Below are 25,365 nucleotides of genomic sequence, written 5' to 3' on the forward strand. Positions count from 1 at the left end.
AAATTCAAGTAATTCTTACCATATTTGCTCAGATATTATTTCAATATTCAAAAGAGAATAATGTCTTTTGTACATGAGATTGGAATTATATATTTTCTAGAATATTGTCTATAAGATTAAATTTCTCTAACCTCTCCATAGATTTCACCTTCCTTCGCAATTTTTGAGTTTCTTCTTTTGCACTCTTGGTTTCTTCTTGTTCCTGTTCTAAATATCTCATTTGTTTCTGGAAAAAGAAAAGAAAAGAAACATTAATGTATGGAAAACAGCTTCATAACAGCAACACAGACTTAACATCAATCTATCTCACATGCTTTAGTTTACAATTCACATTTTGGATCCCTGGAAATCAAAGTTTATTGTTCTACATACTGAGTGACTGAGAAAGGCAAAAAAAAACCCAAAAGAAGTTAATAATACTTCATTGATTATAGAAAAACCTTTGATCATGTCAAGCTATGGAATGTGCTTAGAAAAGTGGTAATCCCAGAGCATTTCATTGTCCTTACATGAAATCAATATAAGCCAGGAAGCCACAGAATGGGCAGAACATTGTGAAAGACTGGCTTTAGGCTGGCGAAGGAATGAGACAAGGCTGTATATTCTCCTCTTATATATTCAACCTATATACTGAAATTATATGTTAAGGGAATCTGATTTGGAAGATGAGCATAGCTGTAAAATGAATGAAAACTTATACTATACCGATGACACTAATTTAATAGCCAAAAGTACAAGGGATCTGCAAGTTCTAATAATAAAAGTCAAGGAAAATAGACAAAAATGGGATTACTGTATTTTTTGGAGTATAAGACACACATTTTTCCCTCAAAAAAGAGGCTGAAAATCTGAGTGCATCTTATACATTGAATACAGCACTTTGCCTCCAAAAACCCTACACCCTTCACCAAAATGGCCATGCATAGCTTGTAGGAGGCTTTCAAAAAGCTCCTGGAGGCTGGGGAGGGCAGAAATGAGCAAAAAATGGGCAGTTTCTTCCTCAATTTTGCCCTTCCAACCCCCAGGAGTAAGCTTCCTAATGCCTCTTTTTTGACAAAAAATGGGCCAGTTTTCACGAAAAATGGGTCATTTTTTGCCTTTTTGTCCCCCCAAAACACTCTACAAGCTTCCTAATGGCTATTCATGCCCTTTAAAAAAAAACAAAAAAAAACCCACGCCCATTTTCGTGAAAAACGGGGCATTTTGGGGAGATCTGCAGAGTGCAAATATATATCTATATCTGTGTATCTGTGTGTGTGTGTGTGTATATATATATATATATATATATATATATATATATATATGTATGTATATGTATGTATATATATGTATATATGTATATGTGTGTGTGTATATATGTGTGTGTGTGTGTGTGTGTGTGTGTGTGTGTGTGTGTATACAGGCATATATATATATGTATGTATGTATGTATGTATGTATGTATGTATGTATGTATGACTGTTCAAAACCTTGGTGCGTCTTCTACACCAGTGCATCTTATACTCCGAAAAATACGGTAACTTTAAATATAAGGACCAAATCAATGATAACAGGGCAACAATCTCTTTTAGAATAGACAGTAAAGATACAAAAGTGGCAGATAGCTTCTGCCTTTTAGGATTAACTATCAAAAGCAAAGGAGTCAGACATCAAGAAACTTGTTGCAGACTAGCATCCAGTAGGATTGAAATGAAGGCCTTGGAAGAGATATCAGATGCTAAATAATTTTATTAAAGTTTACAAATACAAAGACGAAGATATAACACAAACATAGGAAACTATAAAAAGTAAAAAAAGAAGTATAAAGTGATGTAAAAAGGGGAAAAAAGAAAAATATATAAAATATATCCCTCCAGTCAAGTATAAACATTCAGTAACTTAATTCTTTTTCTAGTATTTTAGTAAAATGTTTTCCCATATCTCATTCCTTATATTAATAATCAAATTTTGTAATTCAACATAAATCCATTTTGTAATTCAACTTATCACTTTCTACAAGAATTAAAGCAAAAGAAATCTCTCCCTTCTTATAAACAAAACTTTAAAACACTGACATTCAGTTCTGATCAAAAAGAAATTCCATTTATAGCTACCAGAAATCATAATATACGTATTCTAACCCTGGACAAATAGTTCATTTTGTAGTCTTTCCATTTCCTTCTAAAAAGCTTGGTCTTGAATCCTTTCAAGTAACGCCCCAGAAGTTGATTTCATATTATTTTCTTTTTCTTTCTTTTCAAGAATGGCTTCAATAGTTTAAAATGTTCTTTTGTAAACCCAACATAAGAAAACTTTCCAAATCATTCTTCTGATTTATTATTTGTATTTGTTTAGATATTAGCCAATTTCAAATATACTGTAAATCCATTGTGATATCTTTTTTCCACATCATTCTTATAATGTAGGAATTTAATTTAAAAAAAATCATTCTCTTTTCTATACAGAAAGATAAAGGCCGTCCTTGAATTAAGACCTTGCAAAGTTATGAAGGCAACCTGATTAGTGATGAAATGTAGACCAGATTCCCAGGAGAGAGAGGCTGTATTCCAGAGAAGCAAGAGATAATGACGTTTTGATAGTTTGGTTGGGAGGGTGAGGGTCAATACAGCTCTTTCTTATAAGTTCTCGGAGTATATCGTTAGTCATTTAAATAGCTTCTCTTAGATTGGCAAGATTTCAGCCTATAGGTGAGGAATAATAAAGAAAACTGCTTTGAATCAACACAGCCTGTCTTACTTGGTTTTTGGAGCCTGATACGAGTTATCGAACAATCTTGCATGTAATTTCTGAGCACATTGTTCCCAAAGAGCCTTAATTTATTCTATAGTCAAACAGTATTGGTCCAATGTATTAACTGATCTCTTCTCCTTTAATTCTAATTTATTTAATTCTCTTGTCAACCTTCAGAGTCTCCTCTGATCATATATTTTCTAACCAGTAAAAGTTTCCAGGAGAGGATTTGTTACAGATAATTTCAGAATCTTGATAACTCCTTTATAAGTTTTAAACACCCACAAAAAACCTCTTTCAAATCCATCTAACTCCTCAGCTTTCCACAATCAACTAGTCCTCCTTTTGTTGTTTTCCAAAAATTAAAATTTTGTTTTTAATCCTTGAACTTAATAAAGGTTATTTCATCCTGGGTTAGAAGGAAATTCTCACAGTATGATGAAATGTGTCTTTCAGAAGATTCTTAATATCCAGATAAGCATTAACAAGCAAATTCCTAACCCTTTCATTAGGACAAGTACAAACATATACTTACAATGTTACATTACTTTATACAGTATCTTGTCATTTTCTCTAGATGCAAAGCAAAAAAAACCAAAAACCCTCTTCTTCCTGTATCTTATCTAATATCTTTAAAACTTCATAATTCAAAGTTAAAAGTTAAAGTTAAATCATTAGTTGTTACTAGAAGAAATATATTATACATCTTATTCTTTAATTCCTTCACATGATATCACACAAATTGAATTCTTATCAACTTTTCTTCATCTGTTCTCAATTTTAATACCGTAGCTCGTCACTTTCTCTAAAAATGCAACAAAAACTATCTCCTCTCCATATCTTACCTTTTTAAAGCCTCATGATTCTGTCCTAGTCGAGAAAAAACATTAAAAGCTGCTAGGGAAAAACCAGAGAATCACATATATTTTAACCTTGTACGAATAAGGTAACTTTGTAAAGCTTTCTTTTACTTTTAAGGGTCTTGATGTTTATTCTTTTTAAGTAAAGTCTCCAAAGCTGATTTCTTTTCTTTCTCTCTTTAGCTTTTCTTAGGAATTTCTTCATAATGTATCTCTTTTGGATTTTGTAAATCCAAAATAAGAAAATTGTCTATTAAAATTCAGTTTCCATGAACAGGAATAAGCTACAAAGGTTCAATGCAGTGGGCATTAAAAGAGTTTGCATTGCTGTCTTAACAGGAAAAGAATAGCTCAAAATAATTATTTTTTTACAATTTTGAATTGTTTGAGACAGATTTCAAAAACTTTTTGAAACTAAATAGGAAACATAGACTATTTGATTTGATTTCAGAGAAACATATCCTCAGAAACACTAGAGTAATTGGTTAGTTATATGCATCTGGCTAAAAAAAATGTTCTAACCAGCTTCATTTATAGTTCTATATTGCAATTATGGGATTAAAAGTTAAATAAAATAATGTACAGAAAACCCGAAAGGCCATTTTAAGTGAAACACCTTGGGAATGTTGCAAGAATATTTCAAATTAAACAACAGGCTTAGTGCTGCAAATATATGCGTAATTAAAGAGGGTGGGTCTTCACTGCAATATCAATTGTTCAGAAAGCTTACAATATTAAAAAAAGAAAAGGACAATGTATTTATTATGAATATATATATGTTCAAATACAACTTTAAACAAAAATCAGTTGAATACCATCTAATCTTTTAAAGAGCATTCACAGAAAAATCTAATGGCAGGAATAAGAACTTATAACTAATCTACATCAGTTGCAGAAAACAACTATGAAATAAAAATCTCTCACCTAAATGTCTCCAACTGTTGAACAATCAAATGATAATTCTTAGTTAAGAATCTCCTTTTTAAAAATCGTGATGTTGGATCTATAGCTCTACTACTAATATCACTACCAACTTGGCTTCCCATCAGTGGAAATCTATTCAAAGAGTTCTCCACTAGAAGGTGGAAAGAGGCATTTTCTTCTTTTCCTATTGTTCTTCATTTCTGCACAACCCTTCAGAACAACTTTTCACTGGACATAAGGGGAAGAAAAAAACAAGACCTCTCCAGTGGGAAGCCTATACTAAAGTCCCTTGTGAGGATATGCTTCCAACTTCCTTCTCAGGGATTTATGATGGAGTGCAGTTTACTTGAGCATTTTGTTTTTCCTCTTCTAATGGACTGGGGGCCATAATCAACCTTTATTCAACTGAACAAAAAGCCAATCCTTACAAGTCTACACAAAATTTTAATACAAGACATTAGCTTTACAAAATATATTTCCAAGCAATGACATAAGACATTATCCCAAACTCCTCCACACCAGTTTAATGATACATTCAGGATTGAGTTATAGACGACATGGGAACTTTGTGGCCATATAGATGTTATTGCAGTATAACCCTCACTTTAATTATTGATGCTTATAAGTTTGATTGGACTGAAATCCAATTATATGTGTTGGACCAATTGGTCTCTACCTTTGTGCAATATTTGAACTATTTTAGTAAACTATGGAACATTGCTGAAGTAAGTAGCTTTTTCTCATTCACTTAAGATTACCCTAATAGCCAATTCTTTTTATCCCTGCAAGATTAATCCAAGATAAACAATAAGCAGACTGCACCTTAACTTTCAACTTTAGAGATGACAATCATAATATAAACCCGATAATTTTCAACATACCTTGAGTGTAGAACACAGCATTTCCGTGTCAGAAATAGCTTTCTGGAGTGATTCGATAGTGGCATTACGTAGATCCAGTGTCTCTCTCAATGCATTTACAATAGATTGACAATCTCGTTTTTCTTTGTCTGAAGCAAAAAAATATAATGGAAGTAAGGGCCACCTGAACGTTATTATTTTTAATATTTAGTGAAGAAATAATTCTTAACACACATAGCAAACATCTAGAATTGAGTGAGAAAGAAATTTAGCCAGAGGCAGTACATGCAAGCAGAGTGCAGTATAACAATTGGAAGGGACCTTGGAGATCATCTAGTCCAACCCCTTCTCAAGCAGGAGTCTCTACATTACTCCGGACAAATGGCTGTCTCTTTACTTCTTAAAAACCTCCAGTGATGGAGCACCTACAACTTCTGGAGTCAAGTCATTCCATTGATTAATTCCTCTCACCGAGGAAATTTCACCTTAATTCTAGCTAGGTTAGATCTGTCTTTTGCTAAGCTTCCTTCTGTTACTTCTTGCCTTGCCCTCAAGTGCTTTGGAGAATAGGTTGATCCCCTACTCTGACAGTCTCTCAAAAATTGGAAAACTATTATATCATCCCCAGGCCTTGTCTTCACTAGAATAGATATTCTCAGTTCTTGCAAGTGTTTATTGTACGGCTTAGCCTCCAGCCCACCAATCATCTTTGTTCTTCTTCTAGAAAGCACTCTTTCTAGAGTCTCAGAATATTTTTTGCATCTTGTCGACCAAAACTGCAATAAAGTCACTGTCTTTATCTGGCTCTCCAAAAGCTATGGACGTACCTATTTTTTTGGAACACTCCTCTGGGAATCACTTCCCTTTCAACTTTCTTTTTGTATTGTGTATGTGCAAATATACAAGGAGAGACAATTGTAAAGAAAGAGGGTAGAAAAAGGATGGGCTGACATATTGTAGATGAGATTCAAGTTGAACTCTCCATCTCCTTTTGGTTTTGACATCATCCACTATCTCATTCAGGGTCAATTACAATCTTCTACAGTCCTAAAGGACTTTTCTTGTAGATTAAGGATTTCCCATTCTGGTCTTAAAAATCTTTGGAGATCTGCCAAAACCGGTGTATCAATAGCTCTGGATACAAAGTGCTAGAAATAATCCTTGTTAAAAACTTCCACCAGATTTCAAAGCCTCTTTTATATCCCTTCAGAGCTTGTTCATTGGGCTGAGGCAATACACACCCTACCATCCTATTTCTTCAGGATCAGAATGTACTCCAGCATAGGGGCAATGCCTTGCAAAGAGTCACTGCATTCCATGAACCAACAGTTACAGAATGATGTACTAATGACACTTTGAAGACCAATTGTAGAAGTATTGTTTTTTGTTTTCTCAATTAGGATTCTCATAGATTGGTATGTATTGACAAAAAGTACAGTGAAACAAGAGGGCAGGGCTGTTTTGCTGAATGATTACACTGCTGTCTTGTCATTCACTTTCACTACAGCTTGTGCTTTGGGGTGAGGAAAACAAAACTCCTGGCCCAGTTTGTATGGTTGTAAATATTATTATCCTTTAAGATCTCATAAGAGACAAATGTTATATTCAAGGAAGGAAGAGCTATGAAACTGTCTCACTCTCACAGGTAAAGGTAGAAATACCTGTAGATGAATTTGATTCCTAGTGACTACAGTTTTCTTTATAGTATGGAAATGGTTTGCCCTTTTCTTTTTTGAGTATGTTTATTATCTGTCCCTGGTATTCATAGTGGTACTCTGCTTTGCTTCCAAATTAAAGACTGTTAGTTTCAACCACCACTGAGAGCCTTAACCATTAATTTTTTTAAAAAAAAAAATTGTTCCAAAATGCTTCTGATGCAATGTATAACTGATTTTAGAAATCTACAAGTCAGCAAAGTATTCTGATACATATTATTTCAATTGCTGGAGTCTCAATCTAAAAAGGTAAATTGGATACAATGACATTACTGAATCCTGAATTTGTAGTGTTGTGGTCAAAACCTGGCTCACTTAGAGCAATCATTAAATTACTTTGAAGATACAATGCAATTTGTATCTATAATCTATCTCCCATTCCTCTCTTGCAGCTAGGAAATCAGACAGACAATAGTAATCAGCAGAGGAGATTTAGTGTGTAAAAACGTATACAAGCACACAGACTAGTGCACCATATAACTGAAAGGAAGGTAAAGCAATGTGCACATCATCTACTTCCTTGATAAACACGTACATAATTTTACACAAATGCTTACAAACAAAAACAAGTACTCACTTTGAATACTGTTCATATTTACTTCCCTCACTGAGTCAATCAGCAGAATCCAAAACATACATCAAAACTGTCCACCACTTGCAGAGTCAGCCAGCAAAAATTCAAATTCGACCATGCAGCTTTCATTATACTTGGATTCATACTGCATCTCATGGTGCTTTCCACTGGTACCCATTAACTTGTACCGTTTTTTTTCAAAATAAAATTTGCTGGCCAAATTGAAATTCCCTCAAATGGGTTCAGAATGGGAGAGGACAAGGGAGGTGGCAGAGAGCACAAGTCTGCAAAATGGCAAGAGAGTGCTGCAAGACTGCCTTCCTTCTCATCCTTTCAGTCTGAATTACAGTACAAAATTGTTCTGGCCAAAACCCCACTCACCTAAAGCAACCAAATCACTTTGAAGATACAATGTAATTTTACTAGCAGGCAAACAATAAAGCAGAATCTCCTGGGCATCCCAGCAAAGCAATAGAAATTTGTGCTGGGCAACCCTGATCAAATGCAAAACTAGAGCTTATATACCCTTGGCCTACTAGATTGCAAAGGAAAGGCAATAAAATAGCCAGACACAGAGGAAATTACTATAAAGCATGACCATGGAATGTTTTTGGATAATTTCCCTGGATAACCTTATTATGTATCTCTTCCTACTAGTTCAGCATGCCAGCAATACTATGTCTGAGATAAAATAACTTTATGGTGGACTACAGGCTCCTACTGATTCTTCTTCCTTTCACTGCTCAGGGTCAATTAGTGAATGCAGAGTATGTGGGAGGATGTCCATTTCACCGTCACGGCAAATATATGGGAAAGAAAATAATCCAGTAAGAATGAATGTTTTAGAAACAATGACTATTCCCGACCGCTCTTATAAAACTTTCTTTTTTACCGTGTTCTGATATTTTAAGACTTTTGTCTTTCAAATTAAATTACATTTCCCTCACTCTTTATGACTCATAACCATTTATAGAGAATAATAAAAAGATCATATTCTTAAAATTGTGGAAATGGAAGGGAATGAATAATAAGACTCACAGAACATCCTCATAAGTTTCTTATATTTCAATTCAATGAATCAAACCTATAATGTTTCTATTGCACAACCCTGGACACTAGCAGATAAATGCAGTATTTCCCAAAATAATTATTTAAAGTTGGGGTATTTAGATGTTCATCAAGCTCAATTTTATCATGTAAAATCTATGGCCAAACAAGAGTTGGCCTATAATCAATTAGTGGTTCATTTATTTATTTATTTATTGGCTAAATATGGTGGTTCATGGCATTTAGTTTACTCTCAACAAAAGAGACTATATGTAGGTCAGAGTTGAACTGTGGAGTCTCTCTCTGAGCTTGGTTGGTTGTTTGCAGACGTTTCATTACTCAACTAGGTAATATGTTCAATCCTAGAAGGGCCTGGGATTTGCTTTCTGTTTATATACAGTAGCTTGCCTGTCAGTGTTAGTGGGAAAATTATTTTCTCCTTGGTAGCTCCTTGATTAGGCTGTTGTTTACTGTTTGCCTGTTAAATTCCTGCATAGTGTTTTTGGATTTTGTGGGTGTGCACCCTTGAACACCAGTTAGGAGTCAGAAGACATCATAAAAACTCCTTAATTTCACAACACATGGACAAAGTTAACTATAATTTCAACTGGAAACAGTAAGCATCCCAGACCAAGCTAAAACCCAAAACATCAGGGGATGCCTGGAAGCTTGGCACTCTAGACAAATCAACAGGCAAATTGATATAAACAACATTTACACACTATTCAAGAGATAATAACAAAGCTAAAAAGAAAACAAAAAGAACCAGAACACCTTCTCACTATGATCAACACCAAGATAAGCAGGGATTAGTGGTAGGATTAACACTACCCAAAAAATCAAGCAGTAAACAAAAGCTTAATCAAGGAACTACAGGTAGTCTTTGACTTAATGACCACAACTGACCCCAGAATTTCTGTTAGTGAGACATTTGTTAAGTGAGTTTAGCCCCATTTTATAACCTTTGTTGCCAGTTGTTAATTGAATCACCTCAGTTGTTAAGTCAATAACATGGTTGTTAATCTGGCTTCCCCATTGATTTTACTTGTCAGGTCAGAAAAGGTGACCATATGACTCCGGGATACCACAACCATCTAAATACGAGTCAGTTGCCAAGTGTCAGAATTTTGAAAGCTGCAATGGTGATAAGTATGAAAAGTGGTTGTAAATCATATTTTCAGTGCCACTGTAACTTTGTCGCAAAACAAACTGTTGTTAAGTCAAGGACTACCTGTACCAATATAAACAGAGAACAAACCCTACTCTCTTCTAGCACAGAGGTTGTTACAAGATAGTTAACAAAATGTCTGCAACCAAACTACCCAGCACGAAGTAGTCCACATTTCATTTACTCTTAATCATGTGCAGGCAGAAGAAATTTCATTCCTCAAATTTGGAGGCAGAAGAAATTTTATACAGATTGTGTAAAAAGACTAGGACAGTGATAGTGAACTTTTTAGCACTAAGTGCCGAAAAGGTGGATGTGACCAGTTTCTGGTGCCGCCATGTGTGTTGGCTACTAGTCTTCCGGTTAATGGCGCGCAAGTGTGCACTACGATCAGCTGGTCTGGCGTGCATGCTCACGCTGGAAAATGGAAGACCAGCTCTTCCAGTTTCCAGCACTGCTGCATGCACAAAGGCCAGCTGATCATCACATGTTCATGTGTGCTAGAAACCCAGAAGAGGAAAGGGCAACACCACACGTGCCAGGTCACATTACTCCGTGTGACACTTCAGGCACATGTGCCATAGGTTTGCCATCATGGGACTAGGACAATGCCATACCAACAATTAGCCCCTCAACGTACATTTTATTGTCTCAGGCCACTCATTTTTCAACTTACCTTTCATGGATAGCTGAGCTTTCACCCTATCTAGTTCATTCTGAAACACAAAGAAATTAAATCAGGTTAAAGAACAAAGTCCAAGATATTCTTACAACTTAAAAAGAAAAGGTAATGTATGCTAAAGCCAGGCAGGCTCTGTCTAAGCAAAACATGTGTGATGTGTTCACTGTTGTTCATTTTCTGAATGTTATTAATGTTGTTGCCTGATCAGTTAATCTGCTTTCAGCTACTAATTTATTATCACAAATCAGCTGACCAATGCAGGGAAAGTACAAGAGCCTCCATGGAGCACCAGAGTTCCATGGATCACAATCTTGACAATCACTACTTTAGAACTACAGGAATGTTAAATAAAAGATCTTGAAGAATTAATATCAGAAAAAATATCATCTTATTAAGTATTTTTCAGTTTCATTTTTCAATTGTTAAGCAATATCAGGAGACACACAGAATAAAACTTTTTTATATTTTAATTTAGCAAGGCAGTCAGGCAAATATTCTGCCCAGCAAAATATATTAACCTATTTTAACTAATATGAAAACCCATTAAAACTGACCCATTCAATACACACCCAAGTATAACAGCATCTGCAAAATCTATTATTTTAATGAAGTCCAAAAAAACAATTTGCAATAGCATATGGACACACTTACACTAAGTACAATTAAAGCATTGTTTACTGCTCATTCAAATGAGCTTGGATGCTACTGATGCAGATTAGCAGCTGGATGAAACAGACAGCATTAAACTGACACCAATCTGGAGGAAATTTCATGAACTGAACACTGAAGAGGTCTTTGGAACAATTGGCACTTTTTAATAATAAAAAAGAGAAAATATATTGAATACAGAATAGGATACAGAATAATAGAGTTGGAGGTCTTCTAGTCCAACCTCCTGCTCAAGCAGGAGAAACATTGTGGACAATGGTTTGATAGGTTTCCACCTGTTACTTCTTGTCCTGTCCCCTCAGATGCTTTGAGGAACACATTGTCTCTTTTCTCTGTGACAGCCCTTCAAATATTGGAAGACTGCTATTATGTCATTCCTAGTCCTTCCTTCTCTCTCCCTCTCTTCCACACACATATATTATACTATATATGAATATCGTATTTTTCTTTCAGAATTTTACACTTGATAATGCTACCATTATCAAGTGTAAAATTACTGTGTTTTAAAAATGTCAAAACGAAATGAAATAATTTCTCTATAAGCTAGAAAGAAGCCTTACAAGGAACTCCTTGAACCCTGAAAACATCATGGTATTAAAAAAATCCTGCAGGAGGGTACAGACAGAGGTGGTTTTCAGCAGGTTCTGATCAGTTCTGGAGAACCGGTAGTGGAAAATTTGAGTATTTTGGAGAACCGGTAAATATCACCTCTGACTGGCCCTGCCCCCATTTATTCTCTGCCTCCCAAGTCCTATCGGGAGGGAATGGGGATTTTGCAGTAACCTTCCCCTGCTATGCCTATCAAGCCACGCCACACACACCAAGCCACGCCCACAGAACCGGTAGTAACCACTGGTACAGAGGATTAGCAGAAATGAAAAAAAATTACAATATATTTACATGTGTTACTGTATTTTAGCATTCTTTTAAGTATTTGTGAATGAAATGACAAAAGCAGCATATGAATATTTTATATAATGACTATATACATGAAAGAATTCAGTACACCAGCAGATATTATTTCCTAGAGAATAAAATAATGGATAATGAAATACATATTTCAAAAAAAGGACGCAAAACCCATAATATTGCCTTTCTCTCTTTGAAGTTTCCAAACCTGCATTTACCATAGCATAATACAGTATAGCATGTTAATATTCATATAGCATATAAATATTCTTATAACATTTGTTCATACCACCCTTTTCAGAAAAATGCTTTTCAAAATTTGCAGAAAAGACAGCTCACAACCCCCCACCCAAATTTAATTAATAGGTTCATCTCACCCTATCCTAGGACCTGATGAAAGGTCCAACTTTTTTTTAATTCCATCAACTTTAAAGTATCATCTGCATTTCATGCTTGCCTATAAGCCATGCCATACAGTAAAACATCTGCACAGACCAAACCTCAGCATATTTGGGTTGGCATATTCTACGTATATGAGCTTTTTTATTCTAGAATAGCTTTCTACCATTAGATAACGATTCTGATTGCATGAAAAAGTGAGTACATTAAAAAAAACCACCTCACTGGATTACAATATAAAATTTAACAGTGGAGATGTATCAGATTCAAAGATTTTAAAAAAATGCTTCAGAGTGGATGTGAGCATACACACTATATCTATCTTTATACAGAGGTGTTAATATTAAGCACCTTTTTATCTTCCTCTCTGAAGTGCTGCACGTCCACATTTAACTGTTTTCTTATAATAACTGTTTCAATAACTGCAAATTATTTCCTTTTCTCAAGTTTCCAGCAATTTGAATATTTCATAATTGATTCTCTCAATGTATAGGGTTTCCTCAATCAAAATGATGCAAGGCAGCAAACAGTGGGTTTAAATATATTTAAATAAACAAGACCAAATATAGTAATAATAGTGCATTGGGAGATACACAAAAATCAAACAACCACCATTCAAGCAGTTCGCAGATCGCCTTGATTCAAGGAACTTTCTATTGCTTTCCTAAAGATCAGCAAAGTTGGGGCCAAATGGACCTCAGGAAGAATGCTATCCCAGAGGCCAGGAGCAATAACAGAGAAGCATATCTCTAGAGTTTCACAAAATGATATTGATTTATAGATGGGACTTGGATCACACCTTATCTTACAGGACTAGTAGGTAAGATTGAAAATATCTAGTTCCTGATCCATGAACTATCAGCATTTTGAATTACAACTAATAGTTCACTAGTTTCCAGTGCAATGGTGAAGTAGAGGTATAGAAAAATATATTCTGGGTCCCTTGCACTGTGCATAGCAACAGTTCAAATGGGAGGTGACTGTAGCATGAATGACTGAAAATAATCTGTTGGCCAAGGAAAAGGTCTAATCCAGTGGTTCCCAAACTTTTTCAGTCCACCACCCCCTTGGTGCTACAAACTGATCCTCAGTGCCCCCCACCCAGTGGTGGAATTCAATTTTTTTTACTACCGGTTCTGTGGGCGTGGCTTGGTGGGTGTGGCTGGGGGGGTTTCACTGGGCGGTTTGCACGACGGAAGGAAGATAGTAACAGTAAAATTCAAAACTGTAACAATTAATTGGACATTTATTCAAACTCCAGTTTAAAACCTTTTTAGTTAAAGATAATTCAACAAAATTGTTGAACATGATACAGTGATAACAGATTTTCAAAGTCTGATAGTCATTTATCAAGAACCTTAGTGACTAGTAACTTAGTAAACTCAGTAAAATTTAGTAACTACTTAACTGTTCAGTAAATTCTTAATGTGATGGATGGCCTTGATGAAGTGATACCAGTTTCCCAATGTCTGGTTTCAAGTCACTTAGCAGGAGTCTTAAATCACCACGTTCAGTAATCTGGAGTTGATTTCTTTGCTTGGAGAAAAGTTGGATGACCACACTGAAGCCACGTTCCACCAAATATGTGGAAATGCAACAAGGAGCTTCTTAACCACTGTCCATAGTGCAGGATAGCGATCAGAAATTTCTTTCTGTAACCAAAACTCTTGGTACGATTTCTTAAACTTTGGCTTCAGCTCAATGTCATTTTGCAGCTCTATGAGTTGTTCCTCCACTACCCCATCTTCCTCAGTATCTGAAAATGGATTTATCACCCAATCTGGAATTTCCATCAAAAGAAGATCCTGATATCGCTCAGACATATCTTTATGCAGCATGTCCAAATGGTCACAAAAAACCTGAAGATCTTCATCTTGTATCCCACCTTTCTCTGCTAGTTCAGACAAGCTCGGAAATTGATATAGCTCGTGACAGCCTATATTGCGCTTGAATAGTGTTAACTTTGAAATAAACATAGAGATGACAGAATTGGCCTTAATATGATTGATCTCATTTTCTTGCAACTGCAAATTCACTTCATTGAACTTTGCAAATAGTTCTGATAAATAAGCAATGTCATACCTGATCTCTTTGAGTTCACCACTGAGCAAAGCATTCTTGTCTTCAAAAAACTCCACAACAGTGTCAAAAAGATTGTAAAAGCGTCTCACACAGTTGCCCTTTGATAGCCAACAAACTTCTGTATGAAGCAGCAAACGATCAAAATCTTCATCATTCTCAACACAGAACTCTCTGAATAGTCGATCATTGACCAACCATGGGGATGGAAAGGGAAATATAGGCAATGGAGTCCAATCCCCTTCCTCAACACATTGGAAGCAAAGAATAACTCTAGAAAAATGTAGCCTTTTACCTCTTTGGGGAATCATTTCCTTTTTTTAATTATTATTATATATATATATTTATTTTTCCCAATACAACTCATGCAAAGGGTCATCCACACGTACATTACATTTTCCACACTTTTATCTTACATATTTGTGATTCCTTATAACTTTTTTAAGCTAAACATTTTTAGTACAAATCAACGCATTGACATATATCAGTAATGCAGTTTCCTATCTCTTCCATTGACATAATTAACACCTTTTCATAAGTAAAGTTCAGTTGTCTCTCTCTCACCTCTCTTCCTCCCTCTCTTCCCCTTCTCTCTCCCTCTTTCTCCTTTCCTCTTCCTCTCTTTCTCTTCCTCCCTCCTTCCCACTCTCCTTTTTTACTCTCCTCTCTCTCCATCTTTCTCCCTCTCACTTTCTTTCTCCCTGCTCCTCTCTCTCACTTCTTTCCTTTTTCCCTCTCACTTCCTTCCTCCTTTTCTTTCTCTCTCTCTCTGTGCCTTCCTCCTTTCCTCCTTCTCTTTCTCTCCCTCCCTGCCTTCCTCCCTCTCTCCTCCTCTCCTTGTGAAAAAAGAAACAGCTTGGCAAAAAAGAAAAACTTTTTCCCCTCCTCCTGGCTGCTCTGTTGCCCCCCTGTCCTGTGCTGGATTTTAAACTGAATGCTAGGCTCAGCTCTGCAAGGGAGAGCCCAGACGGAGGGAAATAGCTTGGAAAAAGAATAGATACCTTGGCTGGGGCTTGGGGGAGGTAGCTAGAATAGAAGCAAAGGAAGTCTCACCGGGCAGAGAACTGTTGGGCTGTGTGGTTGAGATAAGAGAGGGAATCAGAGAGCAGCAGCAGCAGCACCCGTGCCTCTAGGCAGATGAGGTACAAAAAGGAGTGAGTGGGAGGGGTGGGAAGTGAGGGCAGAGCCAGTCAGTGGTGCATTGTACTGGTTCTCCAAACTGCCCATAATCTGTCCTACCATTCAGGAGAATCGGTCAGAACCAGCTGAATTTCACCCCTGCTGGAAGTACTCAGCTGACTGGCGGCCAACAGAGCCCCAGGCAGAATTGCGCCCTGCAAGGGGGGCACTTCCAGCACTCCTCTGCCACCTCCCTTGTCTCTTAGCACCCCCTGCTGCCCCCCTTGCCTTTTAGTGCCCCCCTAAGTCATCCCACTGCCCCCCAGGGGGTGGTACCGCCCACTTTGGGAACCACTGGTCTAATCCGAATATAATGGATCTACAGATCTATGCAAAAAGCTCTCCTAGATTTGCCACTTTTTCAGTGAGTGCCATAAGCCCAAGTGGACCCTCAAATTAAACTTGAGTACCACTTGGAGAAAAGCAATCCTATCAAGAATTAAAGAGAAAAAACTCCTGAACATAGCCAATCCATCAGTCTTGCCTAAGGTTGAACCTGTTATTTTCTACTGAGAACCTAAAAGCTTCCCAATACTACACAGCACCTCAACAGTTTCATTTGGTCAGCTGGGATATTCAACTGTGCGTCATCAGCATGCTTATGAAACATATTTCCATGCCTTTGGATGATCTGGCCCACAATTCTCATGTAGATGTTAACTAAGAGAGGGGAAAGCAAAGATTCTTCTCAGGCTTTATTTATTTAAATAACTTATATGGCTGCCCATCGTGCAACAGTGGGCAACATGCAATAATTAAAACTGCTACAAGCAAAAACTTATGATACCTCAGTAAACAATGCATGTCAATCATTAAAAATGCACCAGTAGCAGAACTCACTTAATCCTAGTTTAAACACAATGTTTAAAGAGTTAGCAGTAGACTCATAAAGTAAAGTCAAGGTAAAAAGGAAAAGGCCATGCCGCCTACATGAAGTTTAAATACAAAGGAATGCAGAAGCAGATTCACCCTAGATCTTGTAAGAGTTAACTATTTACTAGAAATAGTAATCTTATTCCAAGTACATTGTTCAGCGGCTACCTTGTTCAGTGACCATTTGCAGTTATGACCGATGTCAAAAAAGTAACTTTGTGACCAATCCTTGCATTTACAACCTTTCAGGTCTGTAAAGCAAAGGATAAGTAAGATCATAACCACACTTGCAGTTTTACTTACTGACTGCTTCACTTAATGACTGAATCACCTGCTTCAATTGTGATCACTAAAGGGCACTACCTGCAAAAGTGTAAACTTTTGCAAAGCAAGTTCAATTTTCCTACCTGTAGACTTTCTGCATCCAGTTCGGACTGCTCCTCTAGGGCAACATCAAAAAACAACTTGTTGATTATGTGCCTTTTCCCAACCTACAGAAAACATGTTAAAAATAAATCCCAGTTAATAAATGTGAATAATTGTTTCTAAAACAATAATTTGTATTTTTATTGCAACACAATATAAAGAAAATTATCTCAGAACATAAAAAGTAAAACAAAGCTTTCTTCAACATCAACATAATATATATTTGTTAAATTCTGCAAGATTGGAAACATATATTTAAGGATTCAAGGACAGTGGGAATATTAATGTAAGTTACCAAACACATGGGACCAACCCTAAGGTGACACATTTCCCATTTCTACTGTCACTCTGCACTCCTTCCCAAATTTGCAGCCATCTTTCCAGCACAGAGTTTTGGAATGTTGACATAAATATCTCACACACCTTTGGAAAGTCAGTGCAATTTGTTCTCTGGCAGTTTCATCTTAGCAGCTGAGGCTGAGCTCATGCTGTGCCAAATCCAAATATGTGCTATTTGCTTTAGAAAAAAAGAAAGAAATTGAATGTGATAGTTATCCCCACCTCCCCCGTGCAGCTACAGCTTTGTGTTCTAAGTATTATATACAATCATGACACTTGCTAATTGCATAGTTACTCTTTCACAAGATGTTATTTTGTTCCTGCTGCATGGTAACCAGGGATGCACGAGGTGGGGAAACAATGGAGGAAACCAACAAGTCAGAAGAGCAATAAGGGCCAAACACCAACAAGGACAGAAAAAGGTGGGAACACAATTAAATAAGAACACACTGCTCAGCACTTGACAATTGATTATCATTTGAAACTTTGTACTTCATTCTGTGTTGCAGAGGGAAAACACCAAAGATCCTGTTTGAAACTTTCAAAACATAGCTGAATGGAACACATTACACAACTGATTTAACTAGAATTTAAATTTAGTAATTTTAGTAAGAAAAGAACTTCAAGAACTCTAAAATTAATAAAATAATTCACATTTAAATTGCACTGAAAGAAATTCAAAAATAGTTGCAACTGAGCTGTTATTCAAGTACATCGTAATTTCAATTAGATTACTCTAGATCTGAGCATCTTCACCTGAGCAATAATTGTCAACTGAATCTTAATTTCAAAATATTAAAATTGGGTCAGAATTAGGCCAGTAAACCTTTAACTAAAGCTGCAATTTAATGCAGCTATCCCCTACCAAATTCTCTCCTAATATGTGGGCAGTCAGTTTTGTAATACTCAGGCTATCTACCATTGATGAATAGTAACAAATCATTTTTCTACAGTGTGCATCAATCTTAGAACAAGAAAAGCAACATTCAACTCCATAACAAACCTTAAAGTATAATAATCTGTAAATTCATATTCCTATAAAAAGTTTATGTTTGAGAAATACATAACTAATGGAATGTCTATTAAAAGCAACCAGAACAGAATAACAGAGCTGGAAGGGATTTTGGAGGTCTTCTAGTCCACTCTCCTGTTCAAGCAGGAGACCTTATACCATTCCAGAAAGTTGCTGCCCATCTCTTCTTAAAAGCCTTCAATGACGGAACATCCACAATTTCTGAAGGCAAGTCATTCCACTGGAGAATCAGTTAAGAAATTTCTCCTTAGTTCTAAGTTGCTTCTCTCCTTGATTAATTTCCATCCATTGTTTCTTGTCTTGCTTTCTGGTGTTTTGGAGAATAGCCTGACCTCATCTTCCTTGTGGCCGCCCCTCAAATATTGGAACACTATTATCATGTCACTCCTAGTCCTTCTTTTCACTAAACTAGTCATAGCCAATTGTTGCAACCGTTCTTTATATGCTTTAGCCTCCAGTCCCTTAATCATCTTTGTTGCTTTTTTCTGCACTCTTTCTAGAGTTTCAACATCTCTTTTATAATATGATGACCAAAACTGGATACAGTATTCTATTCTAAATCATCTTCAGCTTTTTTTCCTTTAAAGGTGAAGTCAAATGGTAGAAATAGAACTTCCTACCTAACAGGAAAAATAAACAATCCTCAGTGATTGCAGCTACCAATTCATGAGTAGAATACTTTACATATATGTGTCATTTGTGCTAGCAGCAGCCCTATAAAGTACATTATTTATTGAAGATCTACAGTTCAGGCATGATTTAAAAAGAATTAATACCCCAGAGTAGCATAACTATAGGTATGTAGGTAAAGCCCTTTTGCTTTGGCTATGATAGCTGGATGCAAAAGATGAAATATCAGTGTGGAGAACTGAGAAGAGAAGGCAGCTGGATAAATATTTGCTGGTGCTGCTCTGCTGAGCAGCCATGTGGTGCTGCTTTAAGGAAGGCACAGATGACTGAATGCTTGCTAGCACTTGCTGAGCTAGGATGGGGTGACTGAGGCTTCCTGGAGCTGCTTGCTGCACTACAAGGCAGGGTAACAGTGGGCTAAAAGGAGGAGATAGGTGACTGGGGAGAACTGAAGGGCTCTTGAACTGCGAGAGCATCAAGCGCCTACATTTTGTTCATTGATCACAGGGTGCTACAATGGCTGCAACTCTGGGTACAAGTTGTAAGTCCCTTTTTTCAGCACCGTTGTAATTTGAACGAATGGTTGTAAGCTGAGGACTACTTATAAAAATAGCACTGTCATAAGATTTTTAAAAAATACTTTAGATGTAGATCCTGCCATTCTGTTTTTGGAAGAAATGTTCATCTGGGTTCAGTTCAAAGTGGGGAGAAACACTGGGAACAAGGAGGCTGATTGGAAAGGTGGTTTAATGGTGAAGCACGTGTGATTCTGGGTAGCTGACCACATGGAGTGGAGAGTGAGTGTTGTTTATACCCTCTCTTGGGCCTTGCCCTTGAGCTTCCTGTTCCTGTGCAAGAAATGTATTCTGTTGGTTGTTGTGGGGATCACTGCTAACTTTATAGGCTGTCTGAGTCAAGCTTGGTTGCAACTTGGGCTGATGCAATGCAGTTCCTATTATGGCTGAATGTATTTATTAAATTTATATTTCCGCCTATTCGCCCATGTTGACACCACTGAATGGTGGCTTACAGAAAATAAAACCACATTTAAACAATAAAAACTAACAAAAAGAATCAAATACTAAATTAATATAGTACAATATAACAAAATCACTTCCTGTCCCAGCGACAGTAGATCACACGAGCCATTTAATGAGCTCCATGCCATTCTGAGTTCGCCACACCCGCTGGCAGAACCAGGTCTTCAGCAGCCTCCGGAAGAGGATTAGTATGAATGGCTTTGCCCTGAAGGATAATCCCATCATCCTGGAGTTGAAGGCCTTTTGTCTTGTAGATAGATTGGCCTGGTCCTGTTGGGACTATTAACAAAGGTGGGGGCTGCTTTTCAAGAGCATGTTTCTCCTTTAGGGAAATATAATATTCTACCTTTTCAATATTTCTCAAAATATTTCATTCTTCTAGGAGAGGGATGGGTGCTAACTTTCTACACTGTCTAACAAGAAATCTCATGATTGCTAACATTGAATTAAAATATTAACATTCATATGTAATGAAGAGAATTCAAAGGTGAAACATATTATTTAATACTTAAAGGAAGATGAATTTGAAACTTCTAGAAGAATTCATCTTAATTGGGAAACCTCAAACAGCTTTTGAAAGAGGGCACACTTTTAACAAGGCCTCTTCTTCAGATCTTAATGTGTAGGTCATCATCCTCTCTGATATTCAGGTATATTTTTTATGTCTTTCCCAGACAAAGAACTGGCAAGTTGTACCACTAAATACTTTGTAAATTTAAAAAACAAATATTTTTTCTACTAGCAAACATTGTAAGACCTACCTGGATTCTGCACTGTGGACAGGTTCGACTTGGTGCAGTATCAAACCACTGGATGAGACTAGGGTAAATGACAGAGGGAATGGTTAACAAAGATACAGGATTTTGTTAAAAATATTAAATAGGAAAAACAATCAAAGCCAAACAAATAGTACCATGGTTGTGTTTGCATAGTACAATATAGCACAAGCTAGCCAACCAAATTTTAGTTTAGGATATTGGTATACTCAATAAAGGAGAATATTTTTGGCTCAGGGTTGAAATGAGGGCTCCTTGGTGCTCTCTGAGTAGACTTGGTAGACTTGCTATACTTGTGATGTTACCTAGTTTGAGTAATGAACCACCTGCAAGAAAACAATCAAGCTCAGTGTACTTTAGCCTATGAGGTTATTTTATGTTTGGAGCATTGTGCAAACTGAAAAAAAAGTATATACTGTATGTATGGAGACACTGTGAAAATTGTTTCCAGAGGCAGCCATACATTTTAAAATTAACTAGATTGCAGGATATCAATCCTTGAACAATCCAGTGTGGCAAATAGAACACATATTTATTGTTATGACTGCTAATGAGTTCAAAGTTAAACCACAAGTGTTTCCGCATAATTAAAGTACAGCACCATTATATACACTATAGCTTTCGAGGCTGTTCAAGTTTCACTTAAAATATCACAGCTTAAAATATCACAGCAGTGGACAGTTTGCCAGTAACAGTAACATGGCATGCTAGATTTTGAGGATGCAAATGTAAACTTCTGAAATTGTTTAAAAATGTGTATTATTTTAAGATAGATACAAATATGTCTTCAGAATATATAAGTTGCACGGAAGTGTTATTTTTGACAGATCTTTAGAAAATATGCATAAATTGTACATACAAAAATATGTAAATGTCACTATAAAAATTAGCTTTGAAATGACTCAGTAATGAGCCTATGCTAATATCAGCTCTTACAGAATTTAAAATCTTGAACAGGACTTAATATTTTTGACACAAGAGAATAAAAGTCACAAATTACCAAAACAGAACAATTACAGATTTGCATTAATAACTCCCAAAATGTGAATAGTTTTTATCCACAATTTTTATAACCCCCAGAAGCACATTTTTGATATTAAGACAAAAACTTAGCAATCAATTTATTTTTCCTAAACAAAACTATTCCATATGCCTCAATGTCATTGATCAATCCTAATAAAAAACTGTATTACATACGCAGAAATAAGGTGAAAACAATGTAGTAAAACGTAAGACTCAAGAAAGGTGTTTATGTTCTTTAATAACATCTGACACCATTTTTATTCATATACTCACCACAAATGATGGAAAGTATGTCCACAGTGAATAGCTGCAACATCAGTCTTATTGTCAAAGAAATCAGAACAGATGGTACAATGGGCACGGATAGGCATGATCTATAATTTCAAAAGAACAATGTAAGGATCAAGCATGGAAGACCCACTTCTACAAAGGAAAACACTTAAGGATTTTAAATAAATGGTCCCATGGGAAAATCTATCCAGAACTTGTCCCAAAGGTGCTTTTTCAAAAGGTAGCTGGATTTTGTTTTTCCTTGAAAACATTTCACTTCTCATCCAAGAAACTTTTTCAGTTCTTCTTCAGTTCACAACCATGATCTGGATGACTGAGAATCTCCATAGATATCTAGAACTTCTATCACATGTATATATGTTGAATATCCAAAATAGAACAGCCAATATCAGTGACTCAGAACATTAAGTTGTGTTTGATGACTGGAGAACAAATATCAAAGCTCAGCATTATTTTGTATTGATTTATCAACTTCACAAGGGCTTTTTACAAATCAGAACATGACATAATAAGCATTTAAAGTCAATAAGGATGTCACTTCTCAAAAATGACTTCCTCTCCTTCCAAACTGCAACTGATATACAAAACATCCCATCCTACTCCCATCTGACCCCAACTGACCCCAATTTCCTAACTGGGCACTTGTAAAGCAAAATAGAAGTCTGTGCAACTTATAATACAGATGCTTGGTAGCAGGACCACTGACAACTTTGCAAACAAGTCAGGGGCATTTCTCCATTGGAAGTACAGATTCTCTGTCACCCAGACATTGAGGAGAAACAAAGCAGAATAACATAGTTGGAAGGGACCTTGCAGGTCTTCTAACCAAACTCAGGCAGATAAACCTATTCCATTTCAGACAAATGGTTGTCCAATCTCTTCTTAAAAATTTCCAGTGAAATAGTGAAAAAAGTAAGGTTCTACATTTAGTCAAGAAAAACCAAACTCAGGTACAGTTTAGGTCGTACCTCATTCAATAGTATTAACTGTGAGAGGGATCTTGGAGTCCTAGTGGACAATCACTTAAATATGAGCTAGCAGTGTGCTGCAGCTGCCAAAAAAGCCAATACAGTTCAAGGCTGCATTAGCAGCTCAGGAATAGAATCAAGATCACATGACGTGTTAATACCACTTTATAATACCTTGGTAAGGTCACACTTGGAATACTGCATCCAGTTTTGGTCGCCACAATGTAAAAAATATGTTGAAGGAGTGCAGAGAAGAGCAACAAAAATGATTAAGGGACTGGAGCCTAAAACATTTAAAGACCAGTTACTGGAATTGGGTATGTTTGGTTTAATGAAAAGAAGGACTAGGGATGACATGATAGCAGGATTCCAATATCTCAGGAGTTGCCACAAAGATGGAGTCAAGCTATTCTTCTCTAAAGCACCTGAGGGTAGGACAAGAAGCAATGGATGGAAACTAATTAAGGAAAGAAGCAACTTAGAACTGAGGAGAAATTGCCTGACAGAACAATTAATCAGTGGAACAGCTTGCCTCCATTTGTGAATGCCCCAACACTAGAAGTTTTTAAGAAGAGATTGGACAACCATTTGTCTGAAGTGGTATAAGTTCACCTGCCTGAGCAGGGGGTTGGACTAGGAGACCTCCAAGGACCCTTCCAGCTCTGTTATTCTATTCTAGTTTTGGAGCTTTCACAACTTCTGGAGGCAAGTTGTTCCACTAAGCCTGCACTTATTCAACAAAGCTGGAAGACTCTAGCAAAGAAACAGAGATACAGCATTTAGTAACGGCAGCATTTCTAAAAGGACTCGGTAAGGACCAGATTGAATTGTTGAGGCTTTTCTGAATTTAGGACAGAGGTCTTCAGAGCTGGCTGGAGAATTCTGGGAGTTGAAGTCCACAAATCTTAAAGTTGCCAAGTTTGGGGACCCTTGATTTAGAACTTGAAAAAGATATCACGTCTCCGCAGTTTCTCTGGTTACCAAGTGGAATATGAGGAAAGTCTCGACCTACCCTCCCTCCGCTGGACGTTCAAGTTATCCCTCCTATACATCCCAACACGCTTCCACCATATATATATATATTTTCTCTCTACCCTCCCGGCGTGGGGGGAGAGGTGGGGGGGAGAGAGGGAGGGAAACAGCGCTTCCTGCACCGCACCCGAGTTCAAATCCTTCGATAATAATAATAAATAAAATTTAAAAAAAACCAGGCTCAAACTTACTTATTAGGTTGCAAAATCAAATTTGGCTCCTTTCACCTTCTTCCGGCTGGGGACGGAAGTGACGTCACACACACTACAGACGCGGTTTATTCCGGAAGCGCGAGAGCGACGTTTCTGCCCCTTCGCGTATTTGGCAGAAGTCGGAGGGGGCGTGGCTAAGAGGCATCCGAGATCCAGGGGCCCCTCCCGTCAATGTTTCTACTGTAGTTCTGCGCCCTACGTAGCTGAGTGTGCTAAACCAGTGTAGCTGCTTTGTCTGTTTTAGCCCTTTTAGCTCCCCCCCCCCGGCCCACTAGAAAAAGGCTGGTCTTAACATGTAGGGGATACTAGTGAGAATTAGACATCTCAGAATTCCCCAGCTAGCCAACATTGTAAGTAGGTGAGTAAGCCAGCTTCCCCATTGACTTTCCTTGTAGGAAGTTGGAAATGATATTTACGTGACTGCAGCTAATATTTATAGTGCGGTGATGCAGCAGTGTGGCAGCACTGAAGCAGCAACAATATATCCCTTAAAGACAAAAGTTGCATCGTTTGTGGCAATTGATAACTTGGAAGAAATGAATCTACCATGATTATTTGTAAATAGTTGCTCTTCAGCAACTATTAGTTTATAGATATGGTGGTACTATGGTAATGGGAAAAATTTGGTGGTACTATGGTAATGGGAAAAAATACAATTCTTACAAGGATTACTTCTAAACATAAATTTACACTACCTTATAGAAGAATTGTCCGGACCTAGTCTGCTCTATTTTCCCCCAAGAATGTAATCAGACATCCATAAACCCAAATGAGTACCAGCTGAGGTGGAGTTACAAAAAATTGACTGACTGTTAGTTAATAGAAAAACAATATAGAAAATAGCAACTCTGCTACTATCTAGGGATCATTTGGAATTTTGCAGTCAAAATCATGTAATGGTTTTGGCCTAGTTATGGCCTAAAATAA

General features: G+C 36.8%; 1 protein-coding gene across 1 annotated transcript in view; it reads right to left on the reverse strand.

Annotated features, from left to right (window-relative positions):
- Positions 1–24,643, reverse strand: part of TRAIP (TRAF interacting protein) — a 37,364-nt gene extending 12,721 nt beyond the window's left edge. Inside the window, exons 1-7 of the mRNA XM_032208661.1 lie at positions 24,418–24,643; positions 22,209–22,309; positions 20,898–20,955; positions 17,076–17,159; positions 10,555–10,594; positions 5,396–5,523; positions 132–226 (exon numbers count right to left, since the gene is read on the reverse strand). Of these exons, the coding sequence (XP_032064552.1) occupies positions 132–226; positions 5,396–5,523; positions 10,555–10,594; positions 17,076–17,159; positions 20,898–20,955; positions 22,209–22,306 (503 nt within the window). The 5' untranslated portion in view covers positions 22,307–22,309; positions 24,418–24,643. The remainder of the gene's footprint in view (positions 1–131; positions 227–5,395; positions 5,524–10,554; positions 10,595–17,075; positions 17,160–20,897; positions 20,956–22,208; positions 22,310–24,417) is intronic.
- Positions 24,644–25,365: the final 722 nt, after the last annotated feature.

The sequence above is a fragment of the Thamnophis elegans genome, chromosome 2 (genome assembly GCF_009769535.1).
Source record: "Thamnophis elegans isolate rThaEle1 chromosome 2, rThaEle1.pri, whole genome shotgun sequence".
Lineage (NCBI taxonomy): Eukaryota > Metazoa > Chordata > Lepidosauria > Squamata > Colubridae > Thamnophis > Thamnophis elegans.